The 14,719-nt window shown below is 41.6% G+C and overlaps 1 protein-coding gene across 1 annotated transcript; it reads right to left on the reverse strand.

Annotated features, from left to right (window-relative positions):
* Positions 12,769 to 14,178, reverse strand: LOC109832728 (transcription factor MYB39-like). The gene is made up of 3 exons (XM_020400130.1): positions 13,991 to 14,178; positions 13,761 to 13,890; positions 12,769 to 13,643 (listed from the first exon to the last, which is right to left on the reverse strand). The coding sequence occupies exons 1-3, from the start codon at positions 14,121 to 14,123 to the stop codon at positions 12,995 to 12,997; spliced, it is 912 nt and encodes a 303-aa protein (XP_020255719.1). The 5' UTR covers positions 14,124 to 14,178; the 3' UTR covers positions 12,769 to 12,994.

A 14,719-nucleotide genomic window follows, 5' to 3' on the forward strand; every position in this document is an offset into this window, starting at 1 on the left:
CATCGTCAAAAGTACTAATAGGGACCCTCAATGTGCAGACGATATTTTAGCGACAGAATTCAATTTTTTCTATCCCTAAAACATTTAGCAACAGATTTTAGGCCTTTGGCGATGGATTTGTCCGTCGCCAAAAGATCTTTGTCCAGTAGTGATAAGGCCATATTAGTTGTGAAAGGATCCCAACATCGGGAAGGAGTGGATTATACGAAAATATTTTCCCCAGTCGTGAAGCTTACAACCATCAGAGTGGTGTTGAGCTTAATAGTTGCTGAAAATCTTTACCTTGAATAGTTAGATGTGAAGACTGCCTTTCTTTATGGTGACTTGGATGAATAAATTTACATGAAGCAACATGTTGTCTTTGTAGAAGAAGGAAAGGAAGGGATGGTGTGTAGGTTCAAGAATAATTTGTACGGTTTGAATTAGGCTCCGAGACAATGGTACAAGAAGTTCGATAACTTCATGCAAAGCAATGACTATAGAAGATACAATTCAGATTATTATTGCTAATTCAAGAGGTTCGAGTCTATCTATATCGTATTATTACCGTATGTTGATAACATATTAGTTGCATGACCGTGTTTAGAAGAGATAAACAAATTGAAGAAGCAGTTGGTGAAAAAGTTTGCTATGAAGGATCGGGGTGCAGCAAAGCAAATTCTTAGGATGCGAATCAGTCGAGTTGAAGCTGAAGGGATATTGAAGTTGAGTCAGGATGAATACATCGAGAAGGTACTTCAGAGATTCAACAAGGAGAATGCCAAACCCGTTGGCACGCCCCTTGGAAGTCAATTCAAGTTATCTGAGGAGCAATCACCTAAGACAGATGCAGAGAAGGATCACATGAGCAGAGTGCCATATTCATCTGCCATTTGTAATCTTATGTACGCGATGGTTTGCACGAGGCCAGATATTGCCCATGTAGTAGGAGTTGTGAGCAGGTTTGTAAGCTATCAAGGGAAGCAGCATTAGAAGACCGTGAAGTGGATATTGCGATACTTGAGAGGGACTAAAAATATGCCATTGTATTTCAGGAGGAAGAAATTAGTACTGCAGGGATACGTGGATGCAGATTTCACCGGTGATCATGATACGAGGCGAAGTACCACGGGGTATGTTTATACCTTAGTGTTAACAGCAGTGAGCTGGGTCTCACGTTTGCAGGGATATGTGGATGCAGATTTCACCGGTGATCATGATACAAGGTGAAGTACCACGGGGTATGTTTATACCTTAGCGTCAATAGCAGTGAGCTGGGTCTCACGTTTGCAGAAGATAGTAACATTATCCATGACTGAGGCAGAGTATGTCGTAATGACTGAAGCCAGCAAGGAGATGATTTGGTTGACCAGGTGCCTAGAAGAGCTGAGTTTGAAGTAGTGGAACAATGTTCTTTATTGTGATAGCCAGAGTGCTATATACCTTGCCAAGAATCTAGTATATCATGCCAGAACAAAACACATCGATGTATGTTACTGTTTGGTGGAAAATTTGTAATAAGAAAAATGGGTGAAAGAACTGTATTTGATTTTATTCTCTCTAACTGCTTAGAAAAAGAATGATTACAACTCTCTCCACTCTTGATTACAATTGGATTTCCGATTACAAAAGAGAAGAGAATGATCTGGATTCTCCCATTTGTTTAATTCTGGGTTCTTCACGGTGGCGATGGAGTGCCTCCCTCGAATGCTCGCGTCGAGTTTGCTCTTCGTTGACGATCCGATGTCTTGTTTTACTGGAACGTGGTCTTCTCCTCACGATTTGACGTTGTGGAGAACTCTGAACGAGTTTGAAACTCTATGAAAGAGTTGATTTAACCGAAAGTCGGTTATAAGCCAAGGATGAAGAATATCTTGTTGCCGATCTCTAAAGCTCCAACCGAAGGATGAAGGATCCTCTTTTCGCTGCCAAGAATTTCCAATAGACTGACCCGAAAGATCCAGCCCCGAACTAAGTTAATTTCTTAGTTATTTATAGGGGATTAAGGGGTGTAACCACCTCCTTAATTCGCTCCTAAGTGGGGCTAATGGGATGTAACCGCTCCTTAAATCACTCCTGAGTGGAGTTGTGATCCCCTCAGATCGTGGGAAACGGTTTTGGAACCGTTCAGCTCGTGTTTGAACGAGTCAAACGCAGGCCCGCGTTATGACGTGATTCTGCATTCAAACGCAGTGTCTGGAAGCTTGAACGCATCGTCTGGAAGCTCGGACGCAGCAATTAGAAGCTGCGTTTGCAGCGTTGGAATCTACGTCTGAGCTGCGTTTGCAGCGATTTGGAAGCTGCGTTTGGTGGCGATTTGAGCTGCGTCTGGCAGCGATTAGAGCTGCGTCTGGTCAGTACCTCTAATGGTTGCTAATATAATATTAGTCATGTTGTTGTCGCAGCCATCAAGATCAATCATCTCACATAAGAAGCTGCATTCGTGTTTATAGCTGTTGAAGCGGCGTAGGTGATCAAATTGGTGTTGTGTCTTGATGACGGTACGCGGGGAGGACTTCCACGTCTTGGTTTGAAGAGATCGTCGATTTGTAATCCTTTCTGTCAGAGTATTGCTAAAGACTGTCGTTTTGTAATCTTTGCTTTAACCCTTTGACATGTGAAAATCTTCAAATTGTAGCCTTCTGGAAGTCGTCAGATTGTAACTTCCATCATCGGTGTTTTGATGGGGATCAGCTATCTATTGTGATTTTTTTGACAGCCTACAGAACCCCCTCCAAAGTTTTCGAAAGTTCGCGGTTGACTGGGACGAATTTTCGGAATACTTTGGATCTCAACTCTGATCTTAGAGCTGTTGATTCCTTGTTTTAAAGGATTTGTTCTCTGCACTTGCTTCGAATGCATCATGGTTGAAGGGGTTTGCCACGTAGGACCTGTGTGAAGGTATGCGCCATAATCCTGCTTCTGGACTGTGGGGGTGGACCCTGTCCTGCACGTTTTGAATTTGGTAACACGGGTGTCACCTCGTGTTCGGTTTTTGCATCGCGGGGTCTGACCTCAACCGTTTTTGACTTAAGACATGGAGTGGCTTCGTCTGCATTTTTTGACTTAAGCTCTTGAGTGTCTTTGGCTCATCTGTTTTAAGTCTCGGCTCACATCAATTAGCTGGAGGACCTGCAAACGTGCATAGATTTTTGGCAAACCTCAGCCATCACGGATTCTGATAGAGCTTTACCGACTACGATTGAGTCGGGTATCATGTGCGATTGTCCTATGTCCGTTCCACATGTACACGTTGTCTCAAGAGAATGAATCCTCTTAGACTTGATGCTATGATTTTGAATACATAACTTTATCATTTTTACGAAAAGAGACTAACGGCAACGCTGGTTAAGGCGTAGCTTACTCTAATTAGGGATCGAGCCGGCCATCTTGCTAGATTTTGCTATGATGCACAAAAACCACTAAGGCTCATATTAATCCTTCTTGTGCATCTCATCAAGCTTCATCATCACATTTTTCACATACACATGCACATACTCATCATGTTCATCATAAGCATGCCCCATGCGTGTAAGACATGGATTTTTGGTGCTACGATGTTGAATACGTAGACTTTGCCACTGTTTCTTCCTGTGTTATATTTTCACTTGAAACACTGAAAGAAAATTAGAAGTGCCAGAAGTGTAATATTAACTTGGCATGAATTTTCACTTAGAGTGAAATTCAGAAATTTTCTTTATTATCACTAGGATAATTCCAGAAAATCTTTAATCCACTGGGGATTCTATAATGAAAACTTGCTATTCTTGTTGAAAAAGGATTAACAAGTTCATTGGGGGGTTTGACTGTTAGAGGTGTGATGTTAACCTAACAGTATTTTATGAACCTATCGCTCTATTGAGGAGAGTCGATAGGTGGATTTTTGTCAGAGGTGTAGTGTTAACGTGACAGGATGTGTGTTGCGATTGGAGCAACTTTGTGGACTTATCATCCTATTGATGAGGATTGATAAGTGGGTTTTTGTCAGAGGTGTGATGTTAACGTGACAAGATTGTGTTGCGATTGGAGCAACTTTGAGGACCTGTCGCTCTATTGACGAGAGTCGATAAGTTGATTTTGTCAGAGGTGTGATATTAACCACTAATAAGTGAAAGCACAGGAGTCGAGGCGAAAAACGACCGTTTTAAAAAATCGCGGCTGACCAAATCGGTTGACCGAAGAAATAATCGGTCGACCGAAAATACCGTCGGTCGACCGACCGAAAAATTCGGTCGACCGCGGGCAGCTAAAGAAATTTGGAAAAACAAGCAGAGCCTCGTCGGTGCGATTAGAAGATTGAAAATTCGGTCGACCGTATCGGTCGACCGACGACAATCTGGAAAGATACTAAGGGATGGCCATAGGATCGGTCGACCGATTTCTGATATTTTCCAGAAAACAGATTTTTGACCAACTTGAAATATTTGCAAAATATTCATTTGACCTCTGAAAATTCTGAAACTTTGTAAAATGTTTTTAATACTAAAAACAAACTGTTTGGAAAAAGAATTTTGCAGATAGGTACTCATACTTGTGAAAAATAGTGTTTTGTGAAAAAACGCTTAAAAGACACAAGTCTAAAAACGTGTGTGTGATTCCCAATAGCTTCAAGTAAACTCAGTAACTCTTTGCCTACATTCTAGCACTAGAGAGAAGAACAAAAGAAGGCTAATATCCTCATATTGAAAGCAATACTTGAGCTTTGATATAGCTTGAATCGGATGAAGCTTTTATATGCCTTTGTTGTTCTTGAAATAACGTTGCTTCATCTTTTTGGCCTCCTCCTCCTTTAGATGTCTTCGTTTTAGCGTATATTCCATCCATCCTCCGTTAATGGCACTAACGAGCTTGACAAATGATTTTACTACATTTACACTCAATAAGCCATTAGTACCGATAATGGTGGTTGTAAGAACATCATCAAAACATGAGGGCTAACAGTTAACGTGACAAGAATGTGTTGCGATTGGAGCAACTTTGTGGACTTATCATCCTATTGAAGAGGATTGATAAGTGGGTTGTCAGAGGTATGATGTTAACGTGACAAAGTTTATAGACCTATCGCTCTATTGAAGAGAGTCGATAAGTTGATTTGGTCGTCAGAGGTGTGATATTAACTTGACGGGGTGAATATTGTGTACTTGTGACTTGCACAAGATTTTGAGAATTAGCGTCTCGCTGGGGAAACTTGCTATGTGAGTTTATCATCAGGAACGATGAGTTCTGATCCTTGTGATTTGAATAAGATTTTGAAGACTTAGTGTCTTGCTGGGGAAGATTGCGATTTGAGCAATTTCGAGGACCTATCATCCTATTGTCAAGGATTGATAAGTTGATTGTCAGAGGTGCATTGTTAACGTGACAAATTGGGAGTGATGCAAGCTGCATTCATACTCTGTGAGGGTGACAATCGTCAGAAGTATAATGTTAACTCGACGATGTGAAAGATTCGTTACTCTTAATCCAGTAGATTCCAAGTAACCAACCCCCTGTCTTGATTAAGACTTAGCAGAGGAATAAAAAGAAATAGACAAAGCACATCACCTAGTGGGGCACTATCCATGAAGTCGGAATAGAGGCACATCACCTGGTAGACCATTATCTGATGAGTTTGACTATCAGAGGTAACTGTTAATGTGATAGTTTTGTGGACCTGCCATCCTATTGAAGAGGATTGGCAAGTTGATGGACTATCAGAGGTAAATGTTAACGTGATAGTTTTATGGACCTACCATCCTATTGAAGAGGATTAGCAAGTTGATGGACTATTAGAGGTAAATGTTAACGTGATAGTTTTGTGGACCTACCATCCTATTGAAGAGGATTAGCAGGAGAATTTGGGGGGGGGGGATGGACTATCAGAGGTGATCATTAACATAATAGTTTTGGTAGACCCGCCATCCTATTAAAGAGGATAGGTAGGGAAATTTGGAGGGAGTAGACTATCAGAGATAACTGTTAACGTGATAGTTTTGGTGGACCCGCTATCCTACTTGAAGAGGATTGGTGGGGGAATTTGGAGGAAAAGGACTATCAGAGGTGACGATTAACGTGATAGTTTTGGTGGACCCATCATCATATTGAAGATGATTGATGGGGGAATTTGGAGAAAATGGACTATCAGAGGTGATCATTAACGTGATAGTTTTGGTAGACTTCGTGGTTGACAGAGGTATTCTGTTGAACATGACAACTCAGAAAATTTATTATTCATAATCCAATGAACTACAAATAAACCAACCCCCAGTCTTGAACAAGTGCAGGGGGGAAAAGGGTAGACATAGCACATCGCCTAATGGGCCACTATCTAACGAGGTTGACTATCAGAGGTAACTGTTAACGTGATAGTTGTTGGACCTGCCATCCTACTGAAGAGGATTAGCTTCAATAGTCGTGGTATCTTCTTCTGACTGAGAAGATTGGGCTTGGTCCGATTGCTCAGGTAAAGGTTAGGCTTGGTCTGATTGCTCAGGTTGATCCTGTCTACTTTGTTCTTCAGCTTTGATCCTGGCAATAATCTTTTGAGCCTGTTCGCCTTGAGAGATTAGTTGTCTCCAAGAAAGACATTCTGCAACTCCGATTCGGGCTAGGAGGTCGGTTTGCAAATTGTGTCGACAGGTCTGCACTAGGGTAGACTGTGTCATACCTATCGGACATCGTAGAGCCATATTTCGAAACCTTTTGACGAAGGCTTTGACGGATTCCCTCTTCTTCTGCTTAGTGGCGAGAAGGGTATGAATGGAGACTTCTGTATCATCTTCAAAGAATCTTGATAGGAAGAGTCTCTCTAGATCTGCCCACTTTTGGATACATCCCGCATGTAGTTTCCTGAACCATTCAAAGGCAACTTCCTTGAGGGTGCCAATGAACAATCGAGCCAGTATGGCGTCGTTTGATATCACATTCCCAGTCTGTGACTTGAAATGATAGATATGTTGGTTCGGTGATCCCGTGCCGTCAAAAGTTTGTAGCGTCGGGACTTTAAATTTTAGAGGATAAGGGGCTGCATCCCATTCGGCAGGATAGGGCCTGACAACTCCCTCGTCTTGGAGCTCGCTTCTGTTAGCCATGACATTGAGGCGGGCTTCCAATTCTTCTATTTTGATAGATTGGAGATTCTGCTCGTTCTCCGTCTCTCTTCCTTCATCAGAGGAAGATTCTAGGTTGTGGGCTTCTTGGTCAGAAGCCGTGTCATCAACCACTTTTCCCTTCCCTTTGCTTGTGTAAGGTCGAGATGAAGACGTTTTTCCTCTCCGGGACTTGCCTGAGTGGCGAATCTGTCTTCTGAGATTTGGCCTTGTCTGCGACGAGTTGAGTCAACAGGACCAGGAGTTCATCGAGGGTCTTCTGCTGTGATTTGAGCATGGCCTCTTGCTCAGCAACCCTCTTTGCAAGATCTTCAGAATGTTCTGCCATATGGACGAAGTTCTCATGCCTAATGAAAGAGATTGATGATTGAGACTCTGCAATGGCTGAGTGTTCATCATCGGAATTGGTTCCTCTAGCTAACCTCCGATTGAGTGTTCATCATCGGAATTGGTTCCTCTAGCTAACCTCCGATAGTTGACAGGGGGAATGGCTCCTGTTTGCGTCCGAGTGCGTTGGTAGACCTCCGATAGTTGACAGGGGGAATGGCTCCTGTTTGCGTCCGAGTGCGTTGGTAGATTCCTTCAAACTCATTAGCGATTTCTCTGACGGTCGGTGAACGACTTGTCTCTGAGTCATTGGAACTAGGACCTGAGGTTTTCCCTCTGCCGATCACATTGATAGTGACATCGGGATATTCGGTCTCTGGAGACTTCTTCCTGTGAGAACGTCGTTGTTGGTTGGGCAAGGCAACATGCATTAATTGGTCGAACACTAATTGTTTGGCCGCAAATGAACAACATTGACATCCCGAGAGGACCGTAGGAATTAGTCGTTCACATTGGAATGAATGAATGACTTGTTGCATCGGTCTTTCTCTTGATATGAACTCTCTCAAGTCTGTTGTAAGGACTAGAGAATTACTCACTGATCGTGAGGTTTGAATTGGAACCCCCAGTCTATGATTGAAACGCATATTTGAGAGTTGCGTTTATTTTGTGGAACGCACCCCTGAGGGTTGCGTTCATTTTGTGGAATGCGCCCCTGAGGGTTGCGTTCAGTCTTCTTCACACAGAGCCTATGTTTGGGCTCATGGACGCGAGGCTTGCGTTCTGAAGCAGAAACGCAGAGCACATGGTTGCGTTTAGGCTCACAAACACGAAGCTCGTGTTGACTTGAGGATCGGCATTCTCGAAGTTGTGCTCGTCGTCGAGATCTTCTTCTTCGTCGAGCGGCGTTCTTCTTAGTCAGCTTCAAGGCCTTTGTCACCTCCATGGGCATCTTTCGACCCGATATCCGTCGTCTTGGCGCGGGTTTGGCTGAAGCTGAGCCCACCCCATCGGGGGAGGGGCTGTCCGAGCAGTCTTCCTTAGGCGGTTCGGCTGTAATTAGAGAAGTTGGAGCTTTAGTCTCTTTGGAGACTTTGTGGATCTTGCGCATAGCCTTGGGGCTAAGGGATCCGGAGGAAAGGGCCTCCTCAAACTTGGCTTGATCAAACTCTACCACGAGAGTTTCGACGGTTGTTCTAGTGAGATGAACATCGGATTGCACCACCACTTCTTCGTCAGAGAAGCTAGTCCCCAGCGGAGTCGCCATCTTTTGTTTGGTGGAAAATTTATAATAAGAAAAATGGGTGAAAGAACTGTATTTGATTTTATTCTCTCTAACTGCTTAGAAAAAGAATGATTACAACTCTCTCCACTCTCGATTACAATTGGATTTCCGATTACAAAAGAGAAGAGAATGATCTGGATTCTCCCCTTTGTTTAATTCTGGGTTCTTCATGGTAGCGATGAGATGCCTCCCTCGAGTGCTTGCGTCGAGTTTGCTTCTCGTTGACGATCCGAATATCTATACTCACTGGAACAACTGTCTTGGCCGGTTTGATAACTCTTGTCGAGTTTTGTGATTCAGAACAAGTAACAAACTCTAATGATAGAGTTGTTGGAACCGAAAAGAATTCGGTTGATAAGCCAAATATCGATGGTTTAGAGATCCTCCGTTTGTTGATTTCCCAGACTGTGTAAGGAGTCAATCCTCCTTTTTCTGATTCTGGAAGATTTGATCGAAAGATCCCCCTCCGATTAATGAAAAGAAATCTCTCTTGATCTGATTATCAAAAATCCGATCTCCCCAATCCAAAAAAAGATCCTCACTCTGTTGAGTTTGTTGCTATTTATAGGGGGATTAGGGGTGTAACTGCCCCCATAATCCGCGCCTAAATGGGGGTTTAGTTACCCCATTAGTCGGGTGTAACAACCCACTAAAGCCACTCCTCAAATCGTGGGTGAAGAACAGCTTCGAAGTTGTTAGATCACGTTTGAATGAGTCAGAACCTTAACCTGCGTTCTGGCGGTGATTGAGCTGCGCAGCGATTTGGAAGCTGCGTTTGAGCTGCGTTCGTGGCTATGAACGCGGTGCGTCTTGATGCTGGTGTGCGGGGAGGACTTCCACAGTTTGATTTGAAGAGACCGTCGATTTGTAGTCTCTTTCTGTCGAAGTGTTGCAAAGATCGTCATTTTGTAATCTTTGCTTTAGCTCTCTGATATATGAGAGTCGTCAGATTGTAACTCCCAATGTTGATTATGAAGGCTGTTTGATTAGAGCTTCCATCAGTTGTCATGAAGGTCGTCAGATTGTAACCTTTAGCGATCTACGTGAAAGTCTTCAAATTGTAGCCTTCTGGAAATCGTCAGATTGTAACTTCCATCATCGTTGTTTTGATGAGGATCAGCTATCTATTGTGATTTTTTTGACAGCCTACAGTTACCATTTTATACGCTCGCTGATAGAGGATGACAAGTTACAATTGGAGAAGATTTTGGGGAGTCAAAATCCTACGGACATGTTGACGAAAGCAGTGACCATCGAGAAACTGGAGTTGTACGCAACTTCAGTTGACCTTCATACATAGGAGACGAAGGCGGAGCTACACTAAGAGGATAGTCAGGATCGCCGAGATGATATTGATTGAAGAATAGATTTTTGGTAGGAGAAGATGCTTGCGAAGATGGCAGGAGTTCGAGAGAGCTCGTTGATGACGGTTTGGTCTCCAAGTGAAAGATTGTTGGTTTCGGGAGTGAAGAACCAAACCTGGAATCAAAATCACAAACTGCATAAAAATTCCCTTATCAGTCAACCGACACAAACTCATCGGTTGACCGATGTGAAGCCAAAAACCGAGATGATATTGATTGAAGAATAGATTTTTGGTAGGAGAAGATGCTTGCGAAGATGGCAGGAGTTCGAGAGAGCTCGTTGATGACGGTTTGGTCTCCAAGTGAAAGATTGTTGGTTTCGGGAGTGAAGAACCAAACCTGGAATCAAAATCACAAACTGCATAAAAATTCCCTTATCAGTCAACCGACACAAACTCATCGGTTGACCGATGTGAAGCCAAAAAAACTACAGGAATTTTGGGATGGTCGACCGACGAGCTTGCCCCAGTCGACCAAAAGCGTGAACAAAAACCCTGTAGAAAACAGAGTTCTGACCGGTCAACCGAAGTAATGATATCGGTCGACCGGTGGTGATCAACCAGTCGACCGATGCGATGCTTTCGGTCGACCGAAGTCGGATCTGGCAGTTTCCTAATTCGGGTTGGAATCTGTTTTTGGGCTGTGTATATATATGTTTCCTAAAACGTTTTTAGGGTTATGTGAGGACGTCTTTGAGAGGGTTTTGATAGCACTTTGAGATCAGAGATATTAGGGAGAGTGTGGCCTATTACGAGCATTGTAATCTTCTTCAATTAATCAAAACTTTTTGATGTGGCTCCCGAGGACGTAGGCACATTTGCCGAACCTCGTTAAATCTGGTGTTTTATTCTTTTGTTTGTTCTTTCCTGCAAGTTTTTTGTTATTTGCTGTGATTTCTTACTTGCCTATTCTTGACACAAGATCCGGAAGGGCACGTATTGTCGTTTGTGTGTTCAACCCCAACGCAAGCATATTGATAGACCATCCCACTCTTAACTTTTGATATGGATTATAATATCCATAAATATTAGGAATGTCTCTATTCTGATGTTGCTACTTCTAACAATCACTTCCTTTTCTACAACCCACTAGCTTTTGTAAATTTGGACTATCATTAGAGGAGTATCATATATAAATCATTGAATAAAGTTTCCATGCAATGACATAAGAAGCTTAATGTGGTTTCCAACGAATGGGGCAGGATTAGGTAGAGAACCTCGATCGCTTTCTATTGCTAATAAAACTTTCCACATTTCTTTGACAAACCCTATAACAACCCCACTTTTAATCAAACTTTTTGATGAAAAAACACCCTTAATCACCCAATTAAAGGGGTGATTAACGTCATCAAAATCATAATATGATCGATTAATGGGTTTTTAAGTTTCTTGAGTGAAAAGGTATCAAGTTTCACCTGCTCACAAAGAAAATGGGAAATGAGGTTCTTAGGATATTATTTGCGCAAAGAGGTTGCGTGCATGAGATTATTCATGATTGATTAATGTCACATATTTAACTTCATGGAAATGACAGGTGACACTTACATGTGTTGCTAAGTTTTTGGTGTTTCCTATCATTGCATGGTGTTCTCTTTCATATCATTTGGCATGACAGCCTATAGGTCAACTCTCTAAATTTACTTGAGATGACAAGTTGTTTCTCTACTTATTCTTTATTATGGCTATTTTTGTACTTTTATAAATGTTTTTCCCCCAAATCTAGACGGATGTATATAAATGAATTCCTAGCCTACACTACAAAATGAAGGAAACTAATAAGAGAAAATTATGGAGATAATTTAGAAAATACAATTGTGAATTCACTTCGACATTTTTAAACCAAAACTTCAAAGATCAAAACACACAAATTAAGTGGCTAATCAATCTCGAAATAACACGTGTTAATAGGTCAACATAAAACCATGATTTTTCTCTTTATGTAGATGCTACGAGATTCAATATACTATTGTTAAGGAAAATTACTTTTTAGAAACTAAGAAAAATTGTAGTTTGAGGTAACAACATTAACAATTAAGTATCATGACAATATGAACATTGACATTTTGAGATAAATGAATTAATGGTTAAGTATCAATGTACCATGATCTATTAAAATACGACCATCATACCCTAGAGCTGAATAATATCGTACGTAATTAGTCACTAGTACTATTTTCAATCTTTTGGGTAGTTTACAATATAAAATGTTTTTGATCCTCTTAATCGATTACCCTTACAAATCATAGCCTAATATATAGCAATAATTTATATCCGTAACTATTTGCAAATTATTTAATATAAAGTTACTCTACAAAGCACAAAGCACCCGCCCTTCTATATACCTCTTCTAAATTCTTTTTGTTCTATACCTCTTACTTCTTTTTCATCAGAAACATAGGCCTACTGCAGTTTGGATACAGTCAGTATACAAGCCTACTTTTTACACCAACTTAGGTTCTCATGAGAATCTAAGCAAATAACAAAAAAGAATAAAACTCTTGCATGTCTTATATCAAAAGCTGGAACCTCTTAAATTCACCTGATAATTAAATCCTTAGATGTGGAGGGCTACATAAATTTTTCTAAACATGGTTAGTATTTACCTGAACGGATAAATCAACAAATTCAAAACACATATAAGAAAACATAAAATTAAAATAAAAAATTAAAAAAAAACAAATTAATAAAGCAAGCGAAGCATGACAAATATAACAATCCAAACCAAGTATATATATATAATAGAGAGAGAGAGAGAGAGAGAGAAGTAGCAACTGTGTGTTGTGTACATACATGTGTTTTACTGTCTGTATATTAGATGCAGTGCATTGGTGCAGCTAGCTCCATGTACCCTGTACCCACTCCCAAAGCCTCCTAACATTATAAACACCTACATAGTAAAAATAAAAGAAAATTGATAGTTTTTTTTTTTGCCCCCTTAACAGAAGTAAAAACTCAAACAAACTCAGTCATAAATGGGTCATCAAGCAAGAGCTCCGGCCAGAATGAAGACATCCCAGTGCTTCCCCCACAGCTGGAGGTGCTGCAAGCATCTCCGGCCATGTTTCCCACCGACAAGTCAGCGAGCGGAGGAAGCCCCTCCATTAATGGAGTTATACTTGGGGTAGTACTATTGTCCCCTTGGCTCAGCAAGGTAAAGCTTGAGGAGCCTTGGTTTGTGTCGTTGCTCAACGGCATTAGCCCGTCAACACCCTGAACAAAACCCTGCTCAGAGCAAGGGACGGGCGACTGGTTGAACAATCCCATAGCATCAAGATTCTGATTGTTGTTAGGGTTTGTGGAGGCTTGAGCTACTGAGGCAGCAGACTGAAGGAGGTACTGAAGATACTGGAGCTTTGCGGTCTGAACAGCCTCGGCAGCGTGAAGGCTGAGGGAGTGGTCATCCCAAGGGCGACGATCAACTAGGTCTCGGAGGTTGGCGAGGGCTAAAAGACCCGGTAAGGCTGCAAAAAAATCGGTTCTTGGACGATGAGTCATCGGGTCGAACCCCATCTGGATCAGCTTCTTCTTCAGGTGTGTGTTCCAGAAGTTCTTGATCTCGTTATCGGTTCGCCCTGGGAGATGTGTTGCTATCGCTGACCATCTGAGGTATCAGTTCAAATAAAGTGAGTTATGGTTGTTTTTGGTTCAAGCTGTTTAGAAGTGGAGAAAAATGTACGCAACATGAATATATTTTAATTAGCGAGTGCTGATGTATTACTTGTTGCCTAGGATCGAGTGGAGGTTGAGAATGGTCTGCTCCTCCTCTGCTGAGAACTTGCCTCTCTTGATGTCTGGCCTCAGATAGTTTGTCCATCTTAGTCTGCAGCTTTTGCCACATCTGTTCAGGCCTAAACAGAATGAAAACAAACAGTACTAGACACATGAGATACGTAAAGAAAAGGCACTAATTAACAATAGAAAGTAAAAAACATGAGGAAAAACAAATACCAGCAAGTTTGGGAAGGGCTCTCCAGCTTCCATGGCCATGTTTCTGGATGTAATCGACAAGCTTCTGGTCTTCTTCAGGGGTCCAAGGGCCTTTCTTTAGGCCATTTTCATCACAGCACGGAGATCTTCCCATCGTAACTACTCTCTCTCTTTCTTGGTGGGTCTTAACTTGGCCACCAAAAACATGGCTGCTCATTTATACACACGGTGCCCCTTGGTCTCTCATTTTATTTAATCCATGAGAAAACGACCCATGAGACGAACAGCTGCTTGGAATTACCATATCACCCATCTTTTACTTGAAAATGACACTTCAGGATTCATTTTCGATCTAGCTAGGGCCGGGTAGTGCAGACTTGACTTGAAATTTGCACATTAAATTAAAAAAAAAAATGGAAGTTAATTTCCGATGATCAGTTTTTCCAAGACGTATATATTTACAACTCCGGTTTCTCAGTCCACGTATAATTAAGGCTGATCACATGCACTCTCTAAGAGTTTACTAATTTTCATCTTAATTAAGTTCCTTAACAAAAAAAAAAATGCTTCTTTGAGCTCTAAACTTACGAAAATTCTGTGTGTAAAATTTGAAAGTTGTCTCCAAGCACAGGAACGAACCAAAGCTAATTGATACTTTGACTGACAGAATATGAATTAAACTAAGAAATGGTTGATGCAGGCCTTTATCATGATCGTCACCGTCATTTCAGTATTTCTGAACAAATCCAT

This window comes from Asparagus officinalis, chromosome 3 (assembly GCF_001876935.1).
Source record: "Asparagus officinalis chromosome 3, Aspof.V1, whole genome shotgun sequence".
NCBI classification, from domain to species: Eukaryota; Viridiplantae; Streptophyta; class Magnoliopsida; order Asparagales; family Asparagaceae; genus Asparagus; species Asparagus officinalis.

Bases quoted from the DNA above. Each gene is read 5' to 3' on its own strand.
- LOC109832728 (XM_020400130.1), bottom strand. From the start codon at position 14,123: ATGGGAAGATCTCCGTGCTGTGATGAAAATGGCCTAAAGAAAGGCCCT. The intron at 13,891-13,990 runs GTATTTGTTTTT...CATTCTGTTTAG, and splicing joins AGCCCTTCCCAAACTTGCTG to GCCTGAACAGATGTGGCAAA. The intron at 13,644-13,760 runs GTAATACATCAG...CTGATACCTCAG, and splicing joins CACTCGATCCTAGGCAACAA to ATGGTCAGCGATAGCAACAC.